Source organism: Puma concolor, chromosome C2, assembly GCF_028749965.1.
Source record: "Puma concolor isolate L17-30 chromosome C2, mPumCon1.1.hap2, whole genome shotgun sequence".
Lineage (NCBI taxonomy): Eukaryota > Metazoa > Chordata > Mammalia > Carnivora > Felidae > Puma > Puma concolor.
The window spans coordinates 91146781-91160549 of NC_141675.1; the positions used below are offsets into that span (position 1 = coordinate 91146781).

The 13769-nt window shown below is 48.2% G+C and overlaps 1 protein-coding gene across 2 annotated transcripts in view; it reads right to left on the bottom strand.

Moving 5' to 3' along the window:
• PDIA5 (protein disulfide isomerase family A member 5) overlaps positions 1-13769 on the bottom strand; it is a 91504-nt gene that overhangs the window by 15117 nt on the left and 62618 nt on the right. For both annotated transcript variants that reach the window (XM_086675239.1, XM_086675240.1), the window contains exons 12-13: positions 1175-1245; positions 467-627 (exon numbers count right to left, since the gene is read on the bottom strand). In XM_086675239.1, the coding sequence (XP_086531365.1) occupies positions 467-627; positions 1175-1245 (232 nt within the window). The remainder of the gene's footprint in view (positions 1-466; positions 628-1174; positions 1246-13769) is intronic.

Consider the following 13769-nt stretch of genomic DNA (forward strand, 5'->3'; position numbering starts at 1 on the left):
GCTCTTCACAATCTGTATTGTCAGCCCCAGACCACCACAGGCTGCCTCGTGGACACATTACCAGAGGCCTGGTCAACCACCAGCAGACCTGGTCCTGAATGAGTTCAGCTCTGAGAGTGAAGAGCTGTGTGTGTCCTCCAGCCATCAAAGCAGATGGAATAAAACGCCATGAGGAAGCCTGGGGCTAGGTCACGGGGAGAGGGGGTGGTCTAAGAAGACAGACATGCCACCCGCTGCACTGGTGCTGGTGAAACTGCATCCGGGAAGGCTACCAGTGATGTGCTGCGTGAGAACATTGGCCAGCACCCCAGAGGTGGCTTTAGAATTGGAGAAATCCAGTCCGCCTTGGCTCTTGTGGCCCTCAGCCAGGGTTAGCAGCCTCTAAGGTTTACTCTGTCTCCTCCAGGCCTGTTCCAGTGGCCGCCAGCCAGGAGTCAGGATGTGCTACTGAGACCACAACACTTACTTTCGCATCCACTCAATAAAGTTCTTCTTTGTTCTGAGCGCAGGCACTGCATATTTCTCTCCGTTCTTAAAATACTTCAATGTAGGAAACTCGGAGATGTGGAATCTTTCTGCCAGGGCCTTGTTGACAGTGGCATCGACAGCTGCAAGGACACCAGAGCTCTGGGATGGGGGAGAGGCCAACCATGCATGACAGCCTCAGACACCGTGCTGGCAGAAGAGGAGCCCAGATGCCAGCCCCCAACCCGCCCGGGACCTGCCAGTGTTTCACTGGGAGTGGCTGGCTCCCTGGGCTCATATATTCCAGGGAATGACTGCACACTAGAAAGTGCATTATTTCTCATTTGTGGGCTGAAATGAGACTTTTAAATCTGCCCTGCCAATTAGGCTGTGTAGACTGTGGCTGTTCCCAATAGCCAGGGTCCCAGAGCAAAGAGAGAGAACTTTGAGGCTTCACCCCAGAGCCATGACCTGCCAGAGGCCGCATGGACAGCGTGGGAACACGACCCCATCGTCTCTCTGCACGGCTCCATCCCTGCTACGGGCCCCACTGTCTACAACATATGTACTCAGGGACAGTGAAGTCCTGCAGACCTCAGGGATCAGGGAAGTGGCTGCGGAGCCTGCGCGGGAAAGTCACTGTGATGATTCAGGTCACTGATTCTTCAGAAGAAAACGGTGGTGGGGAGGTTAAGAAAAGGAAGCTTACGTCTGCTTCTCCATGGAGGACTTCTGCTGCATTCTCAAATTCTGGCTTCATTTTCTTACAGTGACCACACCCTGTGGGAAGAAATCAAGAGAAAACATCCCCATGGCATGGAGGCTCCAGTGATGCCCCTGCCTCTGTGCAACAGATGGGCCCTATTCACAGACACCAGGGGGACCTGAGAGAAAAGAAGCAGCACCAGCTCAGAGGCAAGAAATCTTTTCCCTAATCCACTTGGTAGAGAGGGGAAGGTGTGCAAGAGGCAAAAAATGAAGTCACTACATGAAAAAGACTGGCTATATGTATCTATAGGTCCTATACTGGATATATACATATATAGGTCCTGTGTGCCAGGCACTGCTATAAGAGCTTTATATCCTCACAACAGCCCTGCAAGGTATAACCTGATTATCTCCATTTTATAGATGAGAAAACTAAGGCACCAAGAAGGTAGGGGACTCCCAAGGCTACTTACACTGCCACAGGTCACAGAGCCAGGGTGCGAACCCAAGCAGTGTGGCTGGAGGCCACAGTCACAGGCAGTGTGTGCTTCCCAGCACCACTACCACTGCCATCCCCTTCCCCAGGGGCAAAGGGAGCCCGAGGCTTGAACCGGGAATAAGCATTCACAGAAGCAAGAATACATTCCAATTGTCCCCACAGGGGAGGATGTATGATATGACAGGCACAGGGATCAGGCCTGTCATTTCCAAATGCCTATTTCTTCATATAAAGATTGCTCTGCCCTCTCCTCCAACCACACACATGCAGTAACATCATGAATAATAAAATTTGATACATTAAAAAGTAAACAAACACTTTGATAGGTGATGTCAGGACATTTGTACATGGCTTTCATTTTAGTAGAGAGTACTTTCTGGCTTCTAACACTGCAGGGGCTGTGAAGCAAGGAGGTCCAGACTGGCTCAGGCTTGGGACAGCTAAAAGGTGAACCTGGCTCCGTGGGGGCCACGCTTGAAGCAGGCCAAGCAGAAGGCAGGGACAGAGCTCGGCCTTCTCGTGGGGTACGGCTGTGTGGAAGCCAACAGCACTGCAATTCTGTAGCTAACTTGGGAGAAAGGGAGGCAGACAGACATACCAGTATTAGCAGAGGAGACCTCCCACAGCCTCCGGAAGCCGCCAAGCCATGGGAAGGGCTTTCCTGCTTCCATCTGAGCACTTGGCTGGGGCAAAAGTTCCTGTCTTCTCCAAGGTCACTCTTGCAGAGCTCAGCCCCAGGGGGTACCAGAACACAAACATGTCCCCTCCACCCCTGCCTGTTCTCAGCTTCCTCAGTCCACGCTTACCCGTTCCTCCCAGGGACAAGGGGTTCCACAGTGGCTATGCTGCATCCCCCTCTCCCCCACCCACACACTGATAGTAGAAACTTTAAGCGATCATGCAGCATCCAGGCCAGAGCCGTCAAGCCCCTCTTTGGACAGAGCACTCTGGGGAGCCATGAGATGACTCAGTGGATAGAACTGTCCCTGATGGAATTCAGCCCAGGGAGCAGCTACAATTCTCAGTGGCACCAGCATTTTGGTCCTTCTCAAATGGGCCCAAGGATAAGGGAAACCTGTGGGTTCATGGTCTGACTACAGCCCACTCAGGATGCCTCGAACCATAGATCACCATGACATTGAAACATAAGAACATCATTTGCCAGAAATGAACATTTAGTGCTATCACAAGCCATTAGTCACTTTCTAAGCAATCAGGTTACAAAGGATTGTTTTGTTTTGTTTCAGTTAAGTTTATCTAGAACTGAAAACACGTTTTCCCCAAAGAAACAATTTCATACACAGATTCTAGGCAGGTTCTCAGGAAAGACTATAAAAACCCATTTAACAGAATGTGCCTGAAGCATATAGAGTGTGCAGTGTTATTTCTACTTCACTGAACTGTCCCCCAGATGGAAAACACACGATCCAGCTCCGGACACCACACAGGCCTCTGACTGCGGCGAGCTGCTACCCACAACAGCAAGAGAGAGCATCTTCCTCAGCTCAGGGTGGGACTCTGGGGCTTCCTGGGTCACTGACACTCTTAAGAATTTAATAAAAGCTTCTCCTTCCCTTCTCCCAGACTGATGCGTATAAAGTCCAAATTTACGTATAACTTCATAGGGATCCGATCCCCTATCTGGCTCACAGTCCCCAGTTAAAAGCCAAGGCACACAAGGCCCAACTCCAAGGCATTCTTTCCCATGGGAGGTGGGGCAAAAGAGCACAGAGCTGTCCCTACAGGTGTCAAGGCTCAAGTGTCCATTCACACCAATCCATGTGTCAGGAGTAATGGAATATTCTGCAGAAGAGTCTACTGAGTTGACGTGGAATATACTAAAATGAACTTTTTTTTCCTGGTTCTCACTAAGAGCAAAGGAGTAAGTCATTCTCTGGAGCTTATGGTCAGGATGAAGGGGTTCTAGAATTCTTAAAGTGGACCCCCACTCCTTCGGCCTGCCTCCAGGCTGACAGCTCCTGGCAGCCTGCCCCAAGGGATCACCCATTCTCCCGTTCCCAGACTGGCCCTTCCTGACTGTGGTGGTGGAGGCTCACCTTGCATGAAGAGAAGTCAGGAAAAGGAAGCTCAGAGGAACTCCTAATGCTGATCTGTCACCCAAGAATTCAGCCTGCCCTGGAGAAGAGGAAGTGAGTGGCCGGGGTCACCCACTCAGTCCAGTGGAGACCTGGGCTCAAGGCTCCAACTGGCCTCTAAAAAAGGCAGGAGTGGCAGGGAGACTCACCCCTGACCACCCTCTCCCATAAACAAGATATGAATGGTATCGTCAGGCCAAGTGCCAGCAGGGCCCATGGTCAAGGTGGGCAGTACGATGGACTGGGGACTGGGGGAGGGAAGATAAAGAAAAGCCAGCCATTGCCACTGACAGAAAACCACTATTTCTTTCCAAAATGTTCCAATGTGACAGGACCCCTGAAGATAAGAGAATTCACCTTCATACCTTTATCAAGTTCTGGCCCTTTGATGCCACTGTCCTGCTGGGGTAGCAAATAGACTTCCATATCACCTGCTAGCTTCTATCCGTGGTGGGCCAGAGATGGACTCTGAGCCTGAGAATTGGCTCACTGGGAGGAAGGGTCTATCACAGACATGGGAGGGACAAGTGGAAGATATGCCGGGAAATGTCCAGCCTCTTTAGTTTGCACTCATGCCTCTCTCCTGGACTTCTGGCCCGGTCTCCCAGGACTCTCCTTAAGATAATAAAAGTACTTGCTCACTGTACTGGGCTTTGCCAGCCCAATGAGACAGATGGGACAAGCTCATTAGAGCCAGAGATGGGCCCTGACATGGGATTGAGGTGGATCTTCTGGCTGGAGTTCCCATCACTGTGTCCACATGACACAAAATTCCCCCCAAATTCTTCTGTCCGTCAGCACCCACTCCTCATCATCACAGCCCTTGCCCTGATGGACCAGGCATCTCCACACAGTGCCTGCCAGGCTCCGGCCCCTACCCTGAGTCTTTGGTTCATTCCATCCCCACCAAACCAACCATTTCTCTTCTACTCACAAAGTACTTATTCATATATTTCCATGGCATTTAATTTCGTACTGCCTTGTGACTGTTATATTGCTGTCTTCTGATATTTAGGAGCAGCCAGGACATCTTTTCAAGACATAAATCAGATCAAACTCTCTTGGTTATAACTTTGCAATGGCTGTCCATTACAGGTACATCAAAATCCAAACTCCACCATGGCCATAAACTGCACGCCATCTGACTCTCCCACCCACCGACCTCAGCTCCTGTCACCTCCCTCCTGTCCTCTGCTCTGCAACCTGTGGCCTTCTTTCTGTTCTATCAGACCAAGTTCACTTCTACTTCACGGGTCTTCATGTACTCTCACCTGGAACATGTCTTTTCCCCATGTCTGTGCACGGCTGACCACTTTCACATCATTCAGGTGTTAGCTCAGATGTCACTTCCACAGAGAAATTCCCTGATCATCTAATCCGGAGGAGCCTCACACCATCATGTTCTCTTCCAATATCCTATTTATTTTCTTAACTGTACTCAAAACAACTGGAGTAATCAGGAGGTGCCTATGGTGGCTCAGTCAGTTAAGCATCTGAATCTTGATTTCAGCTTGGGTCACGATCTTGTAGTTTGTGAGTTCAAGCCCCGCTTTGTGCTTTGTGCTGACAGAGTGAAGCCTGCTTGGGATTCTCTCTCTCCCTCTCTCTGCGTCTCCCCAGCTCGTGCTCTCTCTCAAAATAAATAAATAAACTTTAAAAAAACAACAACTGGAGTCATCTTCCTACTTGAACCTGTCCATTCCAACTGGAATGCAAGCTCTGTACAGACTTGGCTGTGTGTCTAGCTCACCACCGTATCCCTGATACTGAGGATGGCAGTCAACACACATTTTGGATGAGTTAACTTCATGCCTATACTGTTCAGGTTTACACCTGTGCGCACAAGGTTTAACTGGACTAAATTCTTTTGGGGCAAGAGTCATGCTTGTATCCGAATAGTTGCTAGTTTGACTATTTAGTATAACTGGCAGCCAAGCCAGTTACTGGGTACATACCCACCCCCTGCCCACCATTTATTCACTTCTGCTCCTTACAAGGTCTGTAAAACACCTCTGGAAATCTCCAACATCTATAGATTTTGTTCTACAGCTTCTCCTTCATACCCTAGAGTACTCTTCCCCTTGCTTACAGCACCAGTTCCCTCTGCTTCCTGAACAAGATATGAAGGCTAGGCAATAAACCTCTGTAAAGAGAGTTATGACAAGGAGAATGACCAGGCCCCAAAGAAGACAAAGGTCTGGCCAGACGAACATCTCCCTTGTTGGTACCCACCTGTTCTAGAGCTCTGTGGGTCCTGGGCAGTGCCTGCCTTGACCCCAGCCCCAGCCTTTTGGGCCTGGCCTTCAGGATGTCCTGGCCATGGGGGCTGCGTGAGAGCCAGAGGAGGAGGTTACAGAGCAGAAGCAGGACTCCAGCCCACTGAGTTTTAGTGTCCTGATTGTGATTTGATAGGCCATTAAGTTTTACTGCCAAACTTCCTTGTTGGGTTTTTATCATCTGTGTAAGTGCACTTACGCTGATTTTCATGACCTGGCACAGGGGCTGCATGTCAACTCCTCGAGCACATTCTTTTCTGGCTGTGGGAATGTTAGCCTCCCGTCAACCCCAAGCTTTCCAATTCCTCTGGATTACACCAACTTTAATTATACCTATGATTTTATTACAGATCAGCTATGGAGACTTCCCTGGATCCTGGAACCAGGAGTTTCCAGGGGACCAGATTAATCTGGAAAGCTCCCATGTAACTGGGACCCTATAGGGAGCCTGGATTCTCCTATCCACATTCCTCCTGCCTTGCCTGGAACTTGGCTGAGAGCATGTCAGGAAGTGGGGCTCCTACAGATGCTAGCAGACACACTCACATTTTAACACTGTGATGAGCTCCTCCAGGGACCGCAGGGCTCTTTCAAAGCTTCTAGCTGTATACACAACAACTGCAGGGCTCTTTCAAAGCTTCTAGCTGTATACACAACAAAGCTGACTCGTAGATACTCACAGATACTCTGGGGGCAGGCTCACACACTGATGGATGCCTCCATCCATCACATAGCCCTCTTCTTGTGCAAAAAGAGAGTGTTGTTTTTTTTTCTCTTCCTTTACATTAGTGGAAAATGTAGATAACAAGCTTTTAAATTTTTTCTTCCAGGCTTCTATCCTAAGGAAATAATCTGACATGTGGACAAATATTTATGCATGAAACTGTTCTCTGCAGTGTGATTTATAATGGGGAAATACGGTAAACAACTCGAACCTGCAACATTATGGTGCTGGCTAAGTAATTTATGGTGCCATTATACAATGGAATATTATGTGACCACAAAAAGCATGTACAAAAAAAGAATTTTTAATAACATAAGAAAACACAAGATAATTTTAAGAAAGATGTAAAGGAAAAACATGCATGGAAAAAAGGACTTAAATCCTTTCTTCCCATCTGGTACAACAAGATGAAGAATACAGAGGAATTAAAGAACAAGATGAAAAAAACAAAAATATTAGAACAAAATGCAGGGCACCGGTTTTATAACCTAGGGATGGATTTCCCAGGCAAGCCGTGAATCCCAGAGGTCAAGATGGGGAAAGACAGGCTTGCAGAAGGCTCAGGGGTGCAGGTTTTCATCCTGGCTCTTTTTGGCTAAGTGACCTTTGGCCAGTTTCTCAACCTTCTGGTGCCTTTCTGCCCCAACCTATAAATTAGGGAAAATCATGATATCTACTTCTTAAGAACTGTTGTGAATATCAAATGAGTTAGTAGATACAAACTGCTTAGAACAAATGCCTGATCCATGGTAAGTGCTCCATAAATATTCTACTTAACTATTTGACTACAAAAAAGGAAGCTTTTGTACAATGAAAGGCACCATAAAGTTAGAGCTAGTAACAGACTACAAAGAGAACACGTGGCTCGTGTGAGAAAACATATCAAGATTACTATCGATAAGTATAGAGTTCCAGCTCGAGAAGAAAAAAAACCAGCAGAAAAATGGGCAAAGGATATGAATAAGTGGTTCACAGAAGAACTACGGAAGGCTGACTAGCACATGAAAGGATGCTCAATTTCTCCAGAGGTCAAGGAGCTGTGGGCAAGTTGCCCTTTTGCCCAGTTTGGCAGGAATTGAAAAGGCGGACAGTATCTGTGGCTGGCAAGGATGCAGGCTGTCACACACTGCCAGGTGTGGCAAAGACTTTCTGGAGGGAAGCTGGCAGTATCTATCGAAGCTCAAGCACACTCATCCTGTGGTCCAGAACTTCAGTTTCAGGAGTGAGTCACGAATATTTAGACATGTTCCCGAATACATATGCTTACAAATGTTCACTGCACTGTTTGACTAATCAAAGACTGGTGGCCAATGTCTATCACTAGGGAATGGTTTAAAATCTATATCTCAATTATTAAATACTATTCAATGGTTGGAAAGATCGAGGTAGATTTATATGCCAACATCTACTTGTACACAAAAACATCTTCAAGACCCACTGGTAAGTGAAAACAAGCAAGCCACAGAAGAAGACAGGAAATGATACTATTAATATAAAAAACCTAAACTCAAAACACTGATATTTAGGTAGAAGCACAAAAGGAGGAGAAAGATGTTCCAACTGGTAGCAATGGTCAACCCCAGTAGGGGCTCAGGGGAGGGAGTGGGGACTTCACTGTTCATACTAGATTCTTCTATATCCCTTGAACCTTGCGCTGCCAATAATAAAAACGTTAATATTATCCTTATGTTGTTTGTGCAATTAAAAATAAAAGTGATAGCATGAAGGACTTTTATGGCATGACAGTTACACAAATCCACACATGTCAGAAAAAAACTCTATTTACCTATATGTTGATTGAAAAAATAAAAAAAAAAGGGGGGGGGAATAAACTAGAAAGAATGATGCCAAAAAGTGACAAGTGGTTGCTTCTGGATAACAGGATTGTAGGTGGTTTTTTTCCACCTTGATCATTTATACTTCTCTGTACCTTCTAGATTTTATACGAAGATCATATTAATTGAGAATAAGACAGAAAGTAAGAAGCAGAAAATCTGGAGTCTGACAGGGCTCTGCTACCGAGCCGAGGGAGACAGCCCAGCTCCTGGAAGGCAGGCCAGGCCCAGCAGCCTCCAGCACACGTTTCCAAGAAAACCCCTGGACCTGTTGCCCAGGAATGCAGGTGGATGTGGCAGGGGTGCACGGGGGGGACAAGCTGCTTCTCGGGGACACCCTCCCTGTGAGCCCTCCTTTGTTCCTTCTACCAGCCCCACGTAGGTGACGCTCCCTCGGGTAGTGTCCTTCCGTGGCCCAATGCAGGGCTGCAGGCACACAGACGGGGGGAGCAGGTGGGTGTTCCTGCAGCCAAACACACAGTGACAAGAAGATGAGGACAATGCATTCTGACTTTTATCCTTCAGGAAGTTGCAGAAAGAAACAAAAGGCTCCAGGAGCGGCAGTAGTCCGTGTTCGGCCACCACACCCTTTTTGGACACTGTCCTCTGTGGGGTCAGAGAGCTGGGCCTGGTGCTGCAGCCTCCCTCGTCCATGCCAGGCCCCACACTGAAGGCCAGATGGATGCAAAGGGGGAAGCGCTGAGCCATGGAGGGTTGCCCCAGGGCTACGAGTGAGGCCCCCACTCTATCCCTACACTACACAGCACACACCCTCCTCTCAGAGCCCACTGCTCACACTCAGACTGTCCTCCCCAGGAGGCTCATCCCAATTCCAGAAGGCGAGGTCCACGGAGCAAACCTGCTTGTAAATCTCAGCCCCTGTCGTTCCCTCGGTGTGATCTGGGCCAGGACTGGAACTAACGTACGTGGAGGGCCCTGCACTGTGCTGAGCGCCTGTGCTTATTTGCTCAGTGATGACTCAGGCATCAGATGTAGAGGCTGCAGAAGGATCTGTGTGAGGTTTCTAACCCACTCCAGCTAGAAGGCAAGGGTGAGGGAAAGAAGGTAATAAGGCAAGAGGAGAGGCTGAGGTGGAAAGTAAGTGGCAAGAAAGCTGGAAAAGACGGTAAAGAAGCAGGAGGCCACTGGAGGTTTGATAATAGGCAACAACAGGGGCTTTCCCTGCCAAGAATCCAGGGGGTCAGCTCCATAGGTACCCTGTGAAAGTTCAAGCACAGAACCAAGTGATTTGCTTCTGGAACGTACAGATGCCAGGGAGCACCCACCTGGGGCAGGCATCAATAAGGTGGAAAGCTGAAGATCCTTTCTCTTCCTGGCCTTTCAGAGTGGAACCGGGAAGCATCTGACATTGAGCAAGCACATACTCTGTGCATAGAAATAACACTGCAAAGAGGGACCATGACTCTTTCTGGGAGTCAGTGTCAGGAATGTTAATTTTCTTCTCTATATTTTCCTACGTTATCCCTTTATAAAATGTACATGCATCCCTTTTTAATTACCAGAAAGTCAGAAAAACAAATTCAGCTTTTTAGTTTGAGCCCTATTTCAGACTATTGGCATCTTTAAAAATCTTAAATGCAATTGTTCAATATTTTAGCTAGCTATCCTTTTTCCAGCTCTAACCCTTGCAGATTTAGAAGTATGCCTTGTTTTTTAGAGTGTTAACAAAACTGTTGAATAAAAAACAAGTACCACCCTCTAGACAGAGCCAGGCCTGACTCACATTCATTCAGCACCAAGGAGGTGCTCCTGTCAGGGCGGCCCCATCCTGCCCCTCTTATCCATACAGTCAGGAAAACAGAGATTTGCTTTTGATAAAAGAAAGACGTGTTAATTCACGAACTCAGTAATCATGTCCTAAGAAACAAATCAAGCACATCCAGCAATCCTTAGTAGAAACTATGGTCTCCTGTGTTGAAAGATCCCAACTTGTTCTTCTAAGTCTCCAAACGGTCTGCTTCTAAACCACTTCCTGTTTGCTCTGGGATGGAAGCCTGTAATACTACTGATTTCCAGCATTCACCTTTTATGCACTTAGGAAAACTAGGACAGCACTGCCAGTCTCTGGCCTTCTGCCGTTTATCCTTTTCCCCAGGTCAAATGCCACAAAAGTGGTTTCCCAAGCACTGCAGGTTATGGGGAGCACTCCAGCATAAGACTCACAGCTAGGCAGCCAAAAGTTCGGTGCTTGCGGCTCTCCCCTCTTGGGTTCCAAATTCTCTCAAAACTGCGTGCATTCCCTCCCTTCTCAGATGACAGACCATACTCCTGGATACGGAAGTACTGTGCAGAGAGATTATCCAATGGGAAGCCATTCCCCTCTGACAGGAACAGTAACAGGCAGCTCATCAGGAAGTTTCCCCTCATGCTATTGCCCTGATCCCTATCACTGCTGGTCCAGCAGAAGTAAACCCACACACGCACACACGTGCACAGCCAGGGGGCTAGCAGGTACTTCGTCTGGGAACGCAGGGGCCCTCACAGGCAGACACCCACCAGCAGAAGCCGCAGACGTCTCCCATTTGCTAAGTTTGAAATCATAGCCCCCTCAACAGGGCTCTACACAGAGCAGGGTGGCTTTCAAAATATTTATTAATAACAATGACTAATGGGGAAAACAAGAGCCATCTGGTTTCTGGCTCTCTTTCTCTAATTTAGCTCTAAACAACTTTATTAGTTTGTTTTCTCATTCTTTAAGCCCTTATTCCATGCCCACAGATGACCTTGGGTGGGGGAGGGGTGAAGTAATGAACAAGATCCTTCTGGTTCAGGGAGGGAAGAGGGTAAGGGACAGACAGGTTCCAGGCCCCAGACCCTGTAAGCATCAGCTACTACAATAGACTGCTCACAACCAAAGACTACAAGAAAGAACACAGACAAAAATTACCCAGTGTGCAACCCAGGTTCTGAAAAAGAAAGGGCTTAATAAACAATTATTAAACAATTCCAATATGGGGCGCCTGTGAGGCTCAGTGGGTTAAGCACTTGACTTCGGCTCAGGTCATGATCTCGTGGTTCGTGAGCTCGAGCCCTGCTTCAGGTGAGCCCCGCTTCTTTCTCTCTCCCCCTCTCTCTGCCCCTCACTCACTTGTACCTCCCCTTCTCAAAAAACAAAACAAAATAAAACAAAACAATTCCAATGTATCTGGTACATATTGTTGTGGAATAATATACAGGATTCATCAAAGGGGTCCATACTCTTCACGCTGAGATGCATAAACCACAAATCACTGCTCACACCATTCTGTACTGTGTCAGGAACTGGGTAGGCTCTCTTGATGCAGGCTGCAAGGACCGACACGCAGGGGTGACATTCCCAGGGAGGAACTGATCACAGTCAGCCAGTACTGCTGGGACAGGGATGCAGGCGGGGTGATCCCAATTCTAGACGCAATGTAACTTGCTGCCCGACTGGCTTCCATCAGCAGCTCTGACATGGGTGGGGAGAGCACATCTCAGCCAGGAAGACGCTGCAGGGCTCACTGGCAGGCAGCTTTTCGGTTCCTGCCAACCACAGGGACACGCTCACTAAGGCCCTGGCAGGGCTGGGGGTGAAGTGCTCCCAAGGCCCCATCATCACCCTTAAGCAGGAAGCTCTTTGAAACTTAGTTGTTTGCGTGTTTTGTCAGTTTTCTAGAAATTCAGAAAAAAAGGTATAGGAATACTTTCCTTTGGATTCTCTTAAAAATCTGGCACTTATTAGAAAGAAAGGAGCTGAGGAAATCCCCAATGGTGATCTGCTTGTGAACAGCTCCCAACTAACCAAACCCATGCGATACAGCAGAGAAAGGAGAGGGTAGGGAGACCAGGGCTCAGCAGTATAGGACTTATAGAGCAATGTACAATTTGTGCCATTTCTCTGTGAGACAGTCTCCTTGTCTGTAAAATGGGGCTAATCATACTTGCCTTTTGGCGCTGTGGGTAAGGTGAAAGGTGACCCTAGGGGGAGCCACTTTATCACCACAGGGTGATACACAGCTGTTAGCATAAAGATCCCTACACATGCGACGATTAATACTACATTCTCCTCACTGAATATGCCTCTATGGACAGGACGGTTTATGGCACTGATCTACAAAGTAGTTATTTATAGGGGTGTCTGGGTGGCTCAGTCGGTGAAGCATCCAACCCTTGGTTTTGGCTCACGTCATGATCTCATGGTTTCGTGAGTTCGAGCCCCATGTCAGGCTCCATGCTGACAGTACGGAGCCTGCTTGGGATTCTCTGTCTCCCTCTCTCTCTGCCCCTCCCCTGCTCGTGCTGTCTCTCTCAAAATAAACAAATAAACTTTAAAAACTAAAATAAAATAAACCCAAAGTACTTATTTCTTGCTTGTTTTTCTTCACAATCTCTTTCCTGCCATCACTGGACCAAAGAGCTGGCAAGAAGCTCTAAGAGAAGAGCATGCCCCGCCTCCCATCTGTCCCAGGGTGCTGAGGACCCTGGGCACCCATGGCAGTGGGCCTGACTTTCCTAGGAACTCTGTGTCCCAGGGCTGTCATCCCCTTGCTCACCCCTCCAGGTGCAACCTTCTCCCTCTTGGAAACAAATTATAATCAATTTCTCCATTCTCCAAGAGGATGGGGAGGACACTCGCCTAGAAAACTCCTGAGGCCTCCCAGTCATTATTGCAGACACCTTTTACAGCACTCACACATTTCCCTTCCTTGATCCACTGTGGCCACTTCAGGGCATGAAACTTTCAGGTGAAGCAGAAGGAAGGCATTTTACATGCTGGGGGATCTGAGGCTCCAGACCTGGCCTTGCTGGGCCGTCTCAGCTGCTGGGCAAGATACAGGCTCTGTTGGGGCCTCAATTTCCCCCACCTAGATTAGAGGTGATTACTGTTCTAGGTAGTATCTCAGGACCCCTCCAGTCCTAATTCCTCCAATTCTGGGAAATTTATTTGCATTTCCCGACTTATGCTGACTTAGGGGAACGTGCTCAGGCCCACTAGGTTGAGGTGAGGAACACCGGGGCCTGATGAGGACATGGGTACTGTTCCAATGGTGATGCAGGGTGGGCTGTGTGTGCCGTGGGGGTGGGGAACCTTGCCTGGCACCAGTGCATCCTGGCATAGAGGAGGCATCCAACAGGCCAGTGCTCACTGGACTCGTGTCCCAGAGCAGTGCCTGTCCTATGCTG